Source organism: Arvicanthis niloticus, chromosome 1 (genome assembly GCF_011762505.2).
Source record: "Arvicanthis niloticus isolate mArvNil1 chromosome 1, mArvNil1.pat.X, whole genome shotgun sequence".
Classification (NCBI taxonomy): domain Eukaryota; kingdom Metazoa; phylum Chordata; class Mammalia; order Rodentia; family Muridae; genus Arvicanthis; species Arvicanthis niloticus.
Genome location: NC_047658.1, coordinates 164,631,295 through 164,647,523, shown reverse-complemented (window position 1 = coordinate 164,647,523; position 16,229 = coordinate 164,631,295). Strand labels below are relative to the sequence as shown.

Sequence of the window (16,229 nt, the reverse complement as noted above, 5' to 3'; positions counted from 1 at the left end):
ACTTAGAAATAAAGATTAAAATCACTTTCCAGTGTCTCTTTATCTTCCCGTGACTTCAACTAGCAGGCTGGGAGTTAGATACACACAGTTCCTGCATAGATAGAACAAAGGCAACGTTACTTAATATTTTGCTGTTTTAGGATGAGGTGCTAAACAGTTTCTGGCCCAATAGGAACCCAGGCAAGTCAGCTACAGTATCAAAGTGACTTAGACTTAAGATAGGTAAATGTTTTATTATTAAACAGCAATTCTAAATGTCTCTCCCCCTCTGATGCTCCTCTTCCCGGGAGGCTTACCTTCAAGAGAGAAGAAAAAAGAAGTGCCAGGGCTGACTCCTAGCACAGCTAGTCTTCAGTATATATCAGAATCCCAAAGCGAGCTCTAATGCCAGTGACAGAATTGACTTGCTAATGAGGGTGAGAGCAAGCAGCCAAAAAGGACAGCTTCCTTCTATGTCTTTTATATATGCTGCCAGCAGAAGATGCAGTTCAGATTAAAGGTGGATCTTCCCACCTCAAAAGATGTAGATTAAAGCTTTATATTTCTACCTCCAAGATCTGGACTAGAAGTCGGGCTTCCTACTTCACATGATTTAATTAAGTGAAGAAAACCTTACAGATGTGCCCAGTCATTTGAATTAATCTACAGATGCAGTCAAGAGTACAGCCAAGAGTAGCTATCACATACATATAAGAGACAATGTATTCCTTACTTGGTAGAAATTAAGAAATCTGTGTTTATTTCTTACAGTTTTCCTTTAGGTATTTTGTCTCTGTCTCTCTCATATGTGCTCTCTCTCTCTCTCTCTCTCTCTCTCTCTCTCTCTCTCTCTCTCTTCCTCCCTCCCTCCTCCTTTCCCTCTTCCTTCTCTCTATGTGTGTATGTGTGTATATTTGTCTATCTGTTTCTGTCTCTCCTTGTCTTTCTTGTGAATGTCTGTTATTTGTGTATACATACATGCATACATACATACATATATGCATGTATGTATCTATCATCTATTAATTATATATCTGCCTATCTATCTATAGTGCTAGAGTAACCTCTAGAGCCTTGGGGTTTGGGGACTAGTGTATAAAGCAGAAATGGCAAGACTGGCTAAACACTACTGAGTAATAAGACAAACCCAGAGGAAGACATGGGAAGTTCCCTGATGTAGCTAGAAATGATGTTTCCCCTTCTGTAAGCTCTCTCTTTTCTTTGCTGATTGATTCCTTTGCCATGCTGCAGATTTTCAATTTCACATAACCACATGTATTAAGTATTTCAGTGACTTCCCATGCTATGCAAGTCACTTTTAGCAAGTCCCAGTCAGTGTCTGTATGCATAAGTGCTTTCCCACTGCAGCTTCTGGTCTTTGCTGCATTTTGAGTTGACTTTTTTTTTTTTGTAGGGGGAGGGATGGGAATCTTTTGTCCATCTTGGACATGTAGATATCCAGTTTCTGCAGCACCAAGTGAAGAGGCTCCCTTTCCTCTAATGCATGTTTTGACATCTTTGTCAAAGATTAGGTGGCCATGGCAGTCTATTGGTCTACTCGAATGTTTCTGTGACAGTACCATCCTGGTTCTGTTTCTATAGTTCTGTAGTATTGAGATCAAGTACAAGTATAAATAAAACTTTGTAAGACAACAAATAGTCTGTCCCTGGGGATAACTCCAGAGTATGGAGTTTCAGATAGAATGTGTTAGGTGGTATAAGACTGGGGTCCTGGGTGAAAGCCAGACAGAGAAGGGACCAGCAAGGCTGACTGTGAAATAGCAACTCTGTCCTGGGTTTTCTGGAGTAGGATGGCTTTGTTTTGTGCTTTTGGAAGATCAAATAGATTATGGGGAGGAAGAGGTTCTGTGGAAAAAACAGTAAGAGAAGCAAGATCAGAGAAAAGATCAGGCATGTCTCAGTCCTCTCCTCGTCTCCTGCTGTTCCATCACTCCGAAGATGTCTGACCAGAGAGTGATGGGGGAAGTGGCCAATTCTAGCACTTGTCACCACAGCGTTACCAAGAGCTTTGAGTGCTGCCTGAGGTAGTCAGAAGCATTAATAATGCTAACAGAGGACATGGTGGCTTTATCACTTAAGCGCTAGTCCCAAACCCAAACACCACCACAGAAGTTTACAATCATTTATGGCTCTTGACAACAACTGAGAACTTAAGGTTTTATCATCTTATCCAGCAAACCCATTAGAAATAATCAACACTGACAACAGAATATATTGCTTTAATACTAGGCTTTATTACAGTGGGACTCTGCGGCCACACATCAGCAGCCTCCTAACATGCAGACAGTGTGAGCAGGATGTCCTCTCTCACTGTCTCTTGACTACAGAAGTTGAACCTGAGGAGAGAAAACACATAAAGGTCACCTCTTCCTCACACAAAGGGAGAGTTGTGTATGAGCACAGACACACCTGTCCCTTCATGCTTCTCCACCCACTGCCCCAGCAGTCTGAGACAGGCACAGTCAGACATTAGGATACTGGAGACTGGATTACCCCACCAACCTCCTACCATGATTGCAATGTCTGGAGAAGAGTTGTCAGTCACCCACAAAGGACTAGAAGTACTGATTTTCATGTCATTTCAGACGACTGTTGACTGTGTGTAACTGAAACCGGGGAGCAAAGCCATGGTGATCAGAGACTCTAGCAGTGTTGAGGTTGGTATGTCTGGCTTTTAAGGAATTGCCATCAAACTGCTTTCTAGATGGCTGCATCATTTTATATGCCAGGAACAATGCCTGAGCGTTTAGGATTCCCCTTGTCTTCAAACATTGTTGGTATTGTCAATCTTCTTTAAATTTAAGTATTTTAATACATTATGGTGGCATCCATCATTGCTTCAATTTGTGCTTTTCTAATGAGTAATGGCACAACTTTCTCTGTGTGCTTGTGATTTATATTTAAAATACGATTCAGATAGACATAATTCAATTAGATATTGATGCAAAAAAGCTCAGCCTCCTGACCCTGACATTAACCACATTCGTTTAATATAATCACTGTATTAGCTGGGTTGAGTTCCATCGTCTTCCTATGTGGTTTGTTTGTTTGTTTGTTTGTTTGTTTTAATTTTTTGTTCTCTTCACCTCTTTAGGCTCACTCTGACATTTTAAAATTTTCCCTTTTATGACTTTTGGTTAATCTGTCTGTTATAGACCTTTACTCTTGCAGTGCTTACAGTCGGCAATACACAAAAGTAACTTATTTTATTAAACTTGGAAATGACAGTCTACCAATTCACAGATGGCATGGGGCCTTCCAACAGGATCTCTCCAATTCTCCTCTCCTACCCTTCATGATGTTCTTATCATATGCTGTATCTGTTTATATCCTGTCACCTCCCCATACTCCATCATCATACACGGCATTTATATATGTACCATGCCCCCTCCATTCATATACTGTATATATAAATTACCCTTCCCACACTCTACCATCAAATGCTGTATTTACACATATATAATATCCTCCCTATACTCCATCAGCATATGCTATATTTAAACATACCCTCACTACACTCTCACCAAATGTTGTACTTATATGTATACCACACCCCCTCCCTTATCATATAATATGCATGTACATAAACCCCCATCCTCCCAATACTGTCATCGGAGTGAGCCATTTTCTCCTGACATTTTTGGAACAACAGAATGAGTGCTGATAATGATAATAATACCCTCATCTGTTATTCTCACATTTATACCAACTCAATTGGATGTTAACTCGGTGATTACTTTCTTTGTTATAGGTTGTATTGTCCTACAGTTTGTGTACCTTGGGCTATTAGAATTAGTGTCAAGTATTGGATTTTTATCTTGTTACTGCTAAATAATTTTACGTCTTATTTAAGTGAGTTGTGGGATGTCATTATTTCAAGTCTTGCTAAATCTGGCAAAACAAGACAAAAGCAATAATAAAACCAAACCAACCAACCAAAAACAGGATCTTACTAAGTACTCCACCCAGTATCAATAAAACAGTAGGGTTCTGTAATCTTCCTGGTGGAAACAGGCTCTAGTCTCATCCTGGAGAGAATTGGACACCACTCTAGTCCTTCTGAATGGCTTGTTCCCTAGCTGTGGCTGGCTTGCTCACCATGTGAGGTTGTCAGACTGTGCCAAATAGCCAAGGGGACTTTAGAACTCTACTATGCCTCTCTGTGCCCCCATCTTCTCTGGTAGGCTATGCCACAAAATCTAGCTGCTTAGCATCTCAATTCTTAGCTCCATCTCCTAGATGTTGAGAGTTCGCTAAAACCTGCCTGCACCACATTCTAGAGATTCCCTTGGGATGCCAGCCGATGAGACAATGTTAAGGCTCTACCTGGCTTGTTTTTTTTTATCTTTCAGCTTTCACCGTCCACTGTTGCTTAAAGTTCAGAGTCTTGAAAACTGACACACATGTGTTTTGTGTGAACTTTTGGTCACTTCCTTTGTTATCTGAGGGGCCTTGGACACCTCTGGCAAGAGTGCCAGTCTCACTGGTTTCTGAAGGATGATCCAGCCTTTGCGGCACTCTGCAGCAGAATGTGGTTACCTCACAGGCAGTGGGGCTGACACTGGTGTCCTCCTTGGATCTGTTCTGGCATCCCTTTGTGAACATCTTAGCTCAGACCATGTCAGTTTTGGTAAAAATGGAGAATTGATCTTCTGGACAGTAGGCTTCACCAAGAAGACCAGTGACACAGAACAGTGTATTTCTGTTTTGTTCCCTGATAATGAGTTCCTGACAACCTAAGTTTGGTGAACCCATGAAGTTGGGGGCACAGGGCATACATATGAGTCACCCACATAGTCGAAGCCTATCTTATAAAAGAAACATTCTTCTCCCGTGTCTAAGAATCTATCAAAGTGGCATTCCTAACACTTGACACTGTCTTCTAAGGACACATGAGATCTTAGGAAGCAGACCTGACTGGGGCATGTGTGATCTCCTATGGGAGGTATGAACTGTTTTAGTGTGAATAGACACCTTTAACCCTCCTTATCTTTTCTACTCTTGTTACTCACACTCTGCCATCATTTCTTTCCACTGAAATCCTTGATGCTCCCACTCGGGGTAGAGTCGGGTTGATCACATTGTTGTACCAAATAAATTTAACCTTCTGCAAATCTCCAACATCCACGTCAGAGTCGAATTCATTGACGTGAGTAACACCTGGCTGCAGAGAGCCCCTGAGAAGTTAAAATGTCAACAAACGCATATGTGAACACACATAAAGAGACACAGGATTAACTACACACACACATATACACAGCACAGTTCGAATTCCACTGGAATCTAAGCTGCTTGAGAAAACATTTGTCACTCAAATGCCTGAAGTAAATTCCCACGTGCACTTGAGCCCAGCGGTGGGTTTTCTATCAATAACTCAGATTATTTTAGTCATCCTTTCTTTACCAGAGACTCAAATGTGTCTTTGCCACAATTCTCACTAGTTTAATAAATAGTGCTGTCATTAGAAAGTCTTTTCTCTACTGTTGTGCTGGGAATAATTATTTACTCATTATAAATCAATTTCCAGGCAACAAAATAAACATGAACGGCTTCCTTAGAAAATACCAGAAAAAATTAAAAATACAATTTTGTAGTGCATTAATGTAATGGCTACAGGGCAGCTTTCTTTTTGTTATATGTGACTACGTGCTACATACATATAATAGAAAAAAAAATCAACAACATACACCAGGCATGGATAGCCTGCTAAAACATAAAATGTACGTGATGCTTTAAACCTTTTACTCACTTGAAAACTTCATACTGTTTAGAGTTTCCTCCACTTCCAAACAAAGAAACTAGGATGTGTCCAGTGACCTTCTGTCCAGACAGGGTGACAGACACCTGGTACCGCCAGCCTGCAGGAGCCAATGTTTGTACACTGTCAGCTGGGAGGGAAGAAGTTCTGACTACAGGTTAACCACACCCAGCAACAGCAGAATGTGAATAATCCATCGTGCTGTGCACAGTTCTGGTAAAATGCCACAGTTGTTTTCTTCGGTGTTCGGGGTCAGACACTGGGAAGTGTGGACTTGGGGGACATTTCCAGAGTCGATGAATGAGGAGGGTTTTTTTTTTCTTTTTTCAAGCCAAGAAAGAGCCTAAGAAGTTCGTCTTGTTTGAATTTGCAACTAGGGACGTAGATCGGTGGTAGAGAGCATTTACTGGCATTTATCAGGCTCTGGGTCTCACACTCTGTCCCATCCATGCCTGCCTGATAGGAGATGTAAATTGAAAATCAATTAAAACGGAAACTTACGTGCGAAGTTGCTCTTATCTCCAGTGTTGAGGTAAAATTTCTGGTAGAGTCCGCTTGTTTTCCCAGGGAATCTGTCAGCGTAGTGACCCATCTGTGGGCACCCTCCACTCCCACACGGGAAGCACTTATTCTGTGGAATTGAGAAAATGGTGACTGGGAGTGTTCTGACTTTTAATAGGGCATACCTTTTCCCAATATGGTTTAGAATAGAGTCAAAGCTAATTCTGTTTCTGATTTTAATGGTGGGGACAGTAACAATGTCTCAGCAAAAGTTAAAAGTATGTCTCATGATCCTCAGACTAAGCCTTCAGTTTCATTGTTAAATTGCACAAAACTATAAAAGCCACACCATAGGATAACTGGTATGTATGTATTAATCATTTTCCCCCTTTGTCTCTCTAACTTGCTTTGTTTATTCTAAAACATTCACTCTATTGCTATGTCATTAGAATTTATTTCAGAGAGATCACATAAGAACAGGAAATGACGGTCAACTTCTGCCAGGCACAACAGGTTCCAGTCAGAGGGTGACAGCCCCCAAATTCAGACCCTTCTCCATTCCCTTATCATCACTTGGCATGCTCACATCTCCGAATGTGGATCAGTGTGGAGAGAAAATGGCCCAGTTGTCCATTAAGACTTAGCCAGGTATCTGGCATCTAAAGGAAACCAGTGCAGGGAAAATGCCCTCAGCTAGGAATTGTGGTAAAAGGGTGGGGCATGAACAGCAGAATGCTGAGGAGAGATCACCCAATTTCCACTCTGGAGGGAAGGCTCCCCCACAGGAGAAGCTTATGGAGGACTTCTCCACCAGAAGACTAGACAATAGGCCCAAGGAGCCTTGGGTTTGGTCAGCTAGCAAGCTAAGGAGAGACTAGGTCAGCCAAGGAAAAACATAATCATGTTTCCACAGACATTTCCCAAGAAGAGTACAAAAGTTTCATCCTTAATCTCTAAATATGTTATCTTCCTGTAAACAGGTGATCCAAAGATATTTAGGTTCCATTCAATGAAAGCAGTCTGATTCAATGACATAAAAGTCCTTTTGTAAGATTCATAGCACTTTAGTACAGAGAATGTCCCAATGTTCACATTCTTCTGTCTTTGAACCTCTTTCTATGATTCCATCTTAACCTGTGAGCCCAGGCCATCCTGGTGATGTGTGTGGGCCCAGGCTGTCTAGGTGATGTGTGTATGCCCAGGCTGTCTAGGTGATGTATGTGTGCCCAGGCTATCCTCATGATGACAGGTATTCCAAAGAAGCAAGGAGACCGTGCACCCAGGGGCCACAGCCATTTTCTCTGCTGAACACATAATTGGATGTATTGGCCTAGGTACCCTGGGCCCACACACATCACCAGGATGGTCTGGGCCCACACACATCACCTAGATAGCCTTGGCATGCACACATCACCAGGATGGCCTGGGCATTCAACACATCATTAGGATAGCCTGGGCATGCACACATCACCAGGATAGCCTGGGCATGCACACATCACCAGCATGGTCTGGACTCACACACATCACCAGGATAGCCTGGGCACACACACATCACCAGCATGGTCTGGGCTCACAGGTTAAGACAGAATCATAGGAAGAGGTTCAAAGAGAGAGGAATATGAACACTGGGACATTTTCTGTACAAAAGTGCTATGAATGTTACAAAAGGACTTTTATGATGTTGAATAGACTGCTTTCATTGCATGGAACCTAGATATTTTTAGATCACCTGTTTACAGGAAGATAAACCTAAAATCAAACCAATAGAGAGGCTCAACTCTTACTGTACAACAAACTTACATATGAACAAAAATATGTACCCCTCTCCCATATTTTGATTATTGTATTTTTGTTGTTGTTCTGGGCCAAGCACTTAACATGTGTTGTGTGATTAATTGCTTTACCAAGGGCATTGGGTCTGACATCATTACATTTCTTGATGAAGAAAGTCTCAGAGAAATGAAATACTTTTTGCCCAAAGTCATTTAAGTCCTTGTTCTTAATAACTAAGGTGTAATTTCTCTTGTACTTCTTTCTTACATGGAATGTTGGTTACTTGAAGTTTTCTTTGTTATATGATAGTGATTAAATTTTTTTATTTGAAAAAGCTACAGTGAAAAAACCCAACTTTGTAAAATCTAAATTAATGGAAACATTATGTTCAGGATTACACTGAAAATGTGACAAAACTTAAAAACTATTGATGAATATAAGCAAAGACATATCCATATGTCCATAATTCTATAGCTTAATGGTCATCAATTAAATAAAACTCCTAGTTCATCAGTATCTTCTAGTCGCTGCATTCAGATTGCTACAAACCAGCATTCTATGTATTTGGTTAGGAGTCCTTGACCCGGAACAAGTTTGAACATTTACCTGAGACAGAGGAATGTTAGGTAAGACATTTCTACTTATGAGCCCTTTCTTCTATACCCCTGTAATGCATTAAGGCCTTTTGACCTCTAAAACATATGCATGAGTTAATATAACAAATATTCAACTATAAATGGTCAGGAAATGACATCATCACAAATTCAAAAAGGGGTCCAGAGACAGAGCACAGTGCCAAGAGTGAGATTAGCGTGCACATGGCCCTGAGTTGGATCTCAAGTCACAAGGGGAACAAAATAAAACATAAAATGAAACCCACAGGGAAACTGGAAGTTACTCACTGCAGAGAAAACATTGTAAGAGCTGCAGGAGAATCCAGCAAAGCCAGTTGGGTTGACGATGCTGTCCGTGTAAAACTTGTAGCTTCTTAAGTGGTTACAGGCAGCAAAGTTGCGAGATCCTGTGGAGTCAGACATGACATCAATGGCTGATTTTACTTCTCTAAGTCCCATTATGGTCAGAATATGGAGTTAACAAATGTGTGCTCTAAACATAAAGCAACTATGAAATATATGTAGGGTGTAAGGAGAAATATGAAATTAAACATAGTTTAGAATCAATAGTTATTAAGTGACTTGAGAAGAGAAAGACTGCCCCATATAGACATATAGGATGTGATACTTTCCCTAAATTAGGTCACTCAGAACTAGATTACAAGGACTGGAGAACTAGGTCAGCAGTTTAGAGCACTTGCTACAACCAAAACCCACATGGCAGCTCATTACCATCTGTAACTACAAGTTCCAGGGCACCTGAATTTTTATGGCTTCCACATGAACCAGGTAGGCACCAGTGTGATACACTCAAATACAGACAAAATACCCAAATCACCAAATCTTCATAAATACATACAGACAAAATACCTACAAAAACAAATTATCTTAAAAGAAACGAAAAAGTTGGGTTGTAAATGCAAGGGCCACCCCAAACTTTCCTTGCACTCACTTGTCACAATGGAACTTATGTTTCAGGGACATGGTAGGAGTCCTTTGAAATAAAATAAAAACCATGATCTCTGTACAATTCCAAAGTGGCTAGCAAATTTAACAATGAGAAACACGAAGCTTCACGGCGGAAATCCGTGTGCGCAATGTTCTTACCTTCCCAGATCCCGTCAATGTCAACGATTTGGGAAAGAACATTCTTCTGACATCCGGGCATTTCGACTCCACCATTTGGAAAGAAATCTAGGTGACCCACGGTCTGGCTCATTCCAAATCCTGAAGATTTTTTAAAAGTAATAGAAAGTTTCTATTATTATTCGACCGAGGCACTGCCCAACGTTCGAATACGGAGATTAAAGTCACTCAGCATACAGACTGGAGAAGCTCACCTAAGTTGGGGACAATGGGCGCGGCGTCTGTATGAATTGCATCCACAAACTGAGCATCGGTGGGGTCCAGTCGAACTTCTTCAGGTGTGCCCTGGAAGTAAGGCTCAGCGGGGTCCAACCCTGAAGCAGATAGGATGTATCATCAGTACAAGAGTTATGTCAATGTGTTAATACTTCGTCACGTATCAGGCGCTATTGTAATGTGAGCACGGAGAGCTGTTGGGACTGGACTCTGCTCATGGATATCTAGCTCCCTCGAGAATATTACTTGTTAGCATCGGTTCCCTTCAAATGGCTGCGCCCAGGAGACGCCAAACTAAAGGTTCTTCAGGCTAGAAATTTCTGCCAGATTCTACTCTTCTGGGGAAGGCAGGTGCTTTATGTGACTGAGTACACAGCCTCACATGGTACAACACTTGGCAGAGCAGGCTGTGGTGACCAATTGTAAACTAGAGGAAAGAATATTCTGGAAGAATGGGTTTTCAATAAACCAATGGAGACCCTGGCTGTTCCCATTGACCCAAATGCAATCAACTTTTCCAATATATAGAATAAGAAAATTTCCAGGTCAATTTACAAAGTAGAAAGACAGAGCAAGAAACTGCTTATTCCCTGAAGTATCCATGTCTCAGGCCCAGGACAGTAATATCTTCTTTGTCAGGTTACCTGAGCCTGTGGTCCTGGCCTAATACAGCCAGCTGCAGCTTGCACATGGCATTTTGAATCTAATCAGACCTACCCAAATCTAGAAGCCCCAGGCAGCCAGAGCCTCTGCCTCCTCCCCCAGCAATGGAATTATAGTGAGTGAAGCTTAGATTTGCTATCCACTAGAAGTAAAACAGAATTCAGCTGGTTACACACAAGCTTGGAAATAGGCACAGTGCTTCTGGGTAGTCTTAATTCATGGTTTGGTTATATGCAATATATTTATATGCTAAATGATAGGGTGATGACCAAATACTGGAAATGAATGCAACTCACCAGGTCGCAATACTCTGAGCTCTGATGACCTGGCACAACTCAGGAAGTGTGACAAGTTCAGAGCAACCCCACCAAAGTCTCCTCCTGTGCCTCCCTGTAGTCCCCACAGAGGGCACATATGGTCTCAACATCTAGAATTTGCTGTTGAACCAACCTGTGATCCTCCCAATGGCTCCGAATGTCCTCTTTCCTGCCTCCCCAGCAACATGGGAACCCAGGCTGTGGCCAATAAGGTGGACGTTGTTAGGCGAGTATCCCAGATTGGACTGTTGAAAGGAAAGCTTCATTAAAATGTTTTCAAGTAATGCAAATTGCCAGATGGTCAAGGGTGCCTCCAAACCTTGGTTTCTAAGGAGACGTGTTCCCTCCCCTTGAGAAGGCACCCCCACATCACTAAGAAGAAATGGAAACTAGTTCACCTAGGCCTAGAATCCTGTGTGTTCTCCCACTGCTGACAAAGAAACCCTGGAAGGACACATGAGGTCATAATTGGAGATGGTGAGGCAAGGATTTGGATCAGGGACCATGAGGAAATTACTCAAACACATTTACATTTGAGTTTGACATTTTTTAAGACTTTTCAGTGTCCCAGTCAGACTAGATTGCTTCCTTTGTGTTTCTATTCAATAAAAATAAATGAAAACTGTCAAGATAGCTCAGTCACTGAAGCACAAAGACCCAGATTAGGATCCCTAACACCCATTTAAAAAAAAAAAAAGATGGATGTCTCTAATCGCAGCACTAGAGAGGCAGAGACAGGCAGGTCCTTGGAACTCAGTCCTGACTGTGTAGCAGAATGGATGGGTTCAGAACTCAGTGAAAGACAGTGTTCGAAAATAGAATGTAGAGCAATCCAGGAAGACTCCACACACGTGTACAAACATGCTTGCAGACCCACATGAACATTGCACCCCCGCAACACACTAAAAATAAATATAACAAAAATGTAAATATGTGGCTGATATCGGCATATCAAATCGATAACCAAAGGGAAAATTAAAACATCTGAGTTTGGCGATGTATCTCACTTGCTTAGTACAAGCAGCCCCAGGCTCATGATCAGAACTAAAATTAAGTAAAAAAATCAGGTGGAATTCAGGTGCTATTGCCTACCTAGTTGTTTAAGTTCATTTAATTAACGTTCAAAACTAGTTAGTGAATTAAATAGGTTATTGATGAAGTCTGAATCTAGATTGGGGTGGGATTCATCTTTAAGTAAAGGGGGAATGTCATCTTATTTAAATTTGTCCTTATCAGTGATCATACCTACAGATTTTGTTACGGAAGGAGAATCCAGACAGCAGTGTTTTAAGGGCTTTTACATAACTCGGACTCAGTTACCTGCAGAACGTTGACCAGCAATGCCACCTCTGCCCCCACGACCCGGACATTCTGGGTAGCCTGGGTATAGGTAGCTCGGGAACCGCCTTTCCAGTCCACACAGATGCAGTTCACACTCTCCACTTGGAACATGTTCTGATGGAAGAGACACACAGCGTGCAGTTAACCCGGGTTCTTTATTCACTGCTGATTAACGTATTTGAAGATTTGGTAAGTTCTCTTCTTGACCTGCATAATAGCTATCATGTTAACCCCAATGCTATGACCAAAACCTACTCTCTAGTGAGTATGGAGTCCTTCCTCAAGCCTACTATTGGCTACAGACCACTCTGGGAACTAAATTCTTGGTATTTCTATTGCAGCAGGTGCATTGAGTCATTACATGAGCATTAAAGGTCCATACTTAAATTGAATGCTACTGCATAGTAGCTTCTTTTGGTAAAGTCTGAAATATCTCTACATCAGTTACTAAGTAACGATGTCACGAGACCTGCATAACTCCATACCCCATACCCCAAGTGTCCCAGGACCCTTGTACCTGCCACTACCTCCTCCCCATCCCCGGCTCCAGGCTCAGGAGGTCTCAGACTCTGGTTTGGCGGTGACCAGCCTTTGTCCTCCTTAGTTGGGGCCAGTGTCATGATGGTCTCTAACACTTTCTCTTAGAGAGTACCATGGCTCACCTTGCACATGTTGGATAGCCAGTTTTCTTCTCCCTTGTCGATGAATCCATGGATAATGATACGGGTTTTTCTGTTTGTTTTGAAATTGGAGTTTCTGATGCTTGATGCATCTGAAGTAATTTGCTGTTTGGGGTAGAAAAGTGTTTGAGTCAAGTTTCTTCTAGTAACTTCTATGATCATATATGTGTGGGCAGAGATGGTAGGTAGGGTTCTTAAAAGCACACATAGGCAAGCCATTCACAGCCACCCCCAAGTTGTTACTCTCCTTGTAACTGTTTGACTCAGACAGTATGTCTCCCGAGGTGTTTGTCATTAGGATCTTCAGTGGAAGTCTTTGTACATATGCCTAACTGTCTACTGTCTACCTACCTACCTACCCACCCTTCTATCTATCTATCTATCTATCTATCTGTCATCTATCTTTATAATTGACAGTAAGAGATATGTTCATGTTCTAATAATCCTCCTTAATAACCTTAATTAATTAATAATTAATCTTAATTAATAATCCTTAATTAATCTTAATTAATAATCCTCTTAATAATAATCTAATAATAATAATAATAATAATAATAATAATAATAATAATGGAGTTGTTGCTCAATAAATCCAGTGTAAGTTAAACATATAACTGGGTCTTGCTTTGTTTTGGGCAAGGTCTCATGTAGATTAAATGTCTTCAACTCTTTAAACAGCTGAGGACGGTCTTGAACTCCTGAGCCAGTGTCTACCCTTCAAGTGCTTGGATTAAAAATGCTATTATACCTGGCTGGAAAGCATTACACGTTGGAATGTATCATAAACACCAAACCTAGCTTTTCTACCATCCCTTTGCCACAGACAGAGCCATCAGCCATTCACCTTCATGACTGGTGCAGGACTGGAAGCTGTCGTTCACTGATTCTCCTCGCTGTGGCTACAGGTCAGCATATGGCTAGTTTAGACGCTTCTATTGAAAACACATCACTTTCCAAGCAAATCCTGTCAAGTTGAATCATCTTAGGGGGATTCCTTATGTGTGTGTTTGCACTATATTAGGAGTATTTATTTAAATAACACAAATACAATATAGCATATTCTTTATTACTATATGCATCAGTATGAAATATATATATATATATATATATATATATATATATATATATATATATAACTATTCTATCCCTGTATGTGGAATATTTTTATATGGTATACTGGATATAAAACATGAATAATAAGAATTGAATGGCCATTTATAAACAAGTTTTTAAAGAGTCCTTAATCTGACTGCTCAGCAGTGTAAACAGATACAAATTCTACTTCTCCTATGTTCTCATTAGAAGGCTTGGATATTCATATCAATTACATAAAGCATGTGAAACAGTCCTGAAAACAACAGCTATTCCTACCTGGTAGTTGTTTTGATTCTCATTGGTGTACAGGAGAAAGCGGGTGTTGATCTGTGATGGGCTCCAGGGCAGTGCTTTCAGAGGTCTGTCTATAGTTCCAGACCACGGGGCATCATCACTGAAGCAGCCGACTTTGTCATAGCAAACTTCTCTTCCTGAAATCACCCACGGATGTTTCACAGATATTAGTTTAACTTTTTAATGCACGATCAACCAAATGTAAGTTGAATTGCATCTTGTGGCAGGTTTTCTTCCTGGGCTTTCTCAAACGCCCTCTGCTCATAGCAGAGGCTACTGCCCCTCCCTTCTGCCTCTGAGACCACTCATTCCTCTCAGGTCTCTGCTCAGGATCAGTCAAGGACTAATTATAGCCTTTTGACCCAGATGTTATCTTTGGCCATTGGTGCCTAGATATGAGGTGGCCCTTTGTCTCAGGAACTGGTTTGAGTGTGCGGAGGTTCTCAACTCCGCACTCTCTCTTTACTCTTTGGGTGAAGAATTCTAAGTATCATGCCAGGGCCAAATTTTGAATCTTCACCTTGGTGGAAGATATGAATTGTGTTTGAGGACCATTCTTGATTTCTGTGATGTAGGAATAACTCACAAACCATCATACAAATCATCGGTGATGTGACGGCTGTAGTCTGGTGTTCCATGAAGGAACAACTCAAAGAAAGAGTTCTGGAGTCGTGTCAAGTCTAGGATAGTGGCAGGGTAAGAGTGACAGCTGTTGTAAAGGAATTTCTCTAGACTTCACTATGTGCCCGGTGCTGAATAAGATGATTTACTTCTCTGACTGAAACCTCATGGTCATCCCACTCAAGGATGCTATTCCACCCATTACGCACAAATATCCTCAAGTTCAGAGGGCTTGAGGATTTTGTTCAGCCTCACAGGAGTGTAGATGATGAACTTAGGTTCACACACCTTTCTTGACCTTTGAGGGGCTAGGTTCAGAAAATAAATATCCAGTTAATTGGAAGATCAGATAAACAGTGTATGTTTAGCTCAAAGTCACGTATGATTTGTCTGCACTATTACTTTTCTGAAACAAATTGAAATGGCATTGGGAATTGTACCTCACAACACTGCGAGCTCTGGTGCTCTTAATCCTATGTTGAGCTCAATTTATTTCTAGCCTTCCTTAATTCTACATTACCGGTAACTAAGTCCACATCCTCGTCATGGCTTGCACCCGGCTGTCAGCCCTGGGAAGACCTCTCCCATCTCCACACACGTCTTTTCTTACCAGCAACTGCTCCCAGAAGCACTGCGAATGTCCACAGCAGCAGCATCTGCACAGAGGCAAAAACATGGCTGAGTCTGACGAACAACAGATCGCCATAATCCACGTTCAATCAGACTTTGGGGGGAAAATGGGTACAGCCTAACAAGTGAGTCTCCAAATCAGGTTCCTGACTCACCGTGGCGGATCCGTCGGGTTCCACGGACAATGAGGAAACACTGAGATGTCCTTTTATAGGCGAGCCTTATCTTTCAGAGCAGTGTCATGGAAAAGTGGCTCGAGAAGAGAGAGAGAGAGGCTCCAAGGACACACTTCTAATTATAATCTCAGATAAGCCCAGGTTGGTACAGGAAGCTGAGTGTTCCAAGGTGTTCGTGGGAATTCAAGAAAGTGCTAGATATGGAATGTTCTGGACTGGTGTGCTGTGCGCTGCCCAGAGCCGCCATCTTTTTTTTTTTTTTTTTTTTTTTTTTTTTTTTTTTAAATCATCTCTGCTCCTGCAAACAGTCCCTCCCTTCTTATCTTCTTCGCTCATCCATACACCCGTGGGCAGGTGTTTGACAACAGAGTCTTAAAGACCAACTCTGTCAGCCACACAGTTTGT

The 16,229-nt window shown here is 41.5% G+C and overlaps 1 protein-coding gene across 1 annotated transcript; it reads right to left on the bottom strand.

Moving 5' to 3' along the window:
- Positions 1-2,212: 2,212 nt before the first annotated feature.
- On the bottom strand, positions 2,213-15,860 carry LOC117718645 (pancreatic triacylglycerol lipase). The gene is made up of 13 exons (XM_034516490.2): positions 15,804-15,860; positions 15,629-15,674; positions 14,380-14,534; positions 12,992-13,114; positions 12,309-12,443; positions 11,122-11,233; positions 9,987-10,106; positions 9,754-9,873; positions 8,935-9,053; positions 6,260-6,389; positions 5,750-5,858; positions 5,013-5,177; positions 2,213-2,336 (listed from the first exon to the last, which is right to left on the bottom strand). The coding sequence occupies exons 2-13, from the start codon at positions 15,672-15,674 to the stop codon at positions 2,273-2,275; spliced, it is 1,398 nt and encodes a 465-aa protein (XP_034372381.1). The 5' UTR covers positions 15,804-15,860; the 3' UTR covers positions 2,213-2,272.
- Between the last annotated feature and the right edge of the window lie 369 nt (positions 15,861-16,229).

Coding starts and splice junctions, on each gene's coding strand:
- LOC117718645 (XM_034516490.2), bottom strand. CDS start 15,674: ATGCTGCTGCTGTGGACATTCGCAGTGCTTCTGGGAGCAGTTGCTG. Junction 6,390..8,934: donor CTTACAATGTTTTCTCTGCA/GTGAGTAACTTC, acceptor TCAATTCCACAG/AATAAGTGCTTCCCGTGTGG. Junction 5,178..5,749: donor AAACAGTATGAAGTTTTCAA/GTGAGTAAAAGG, acceptor TTAACTTCTCAG/GGGCTCTCTGCAGCCAGGTG.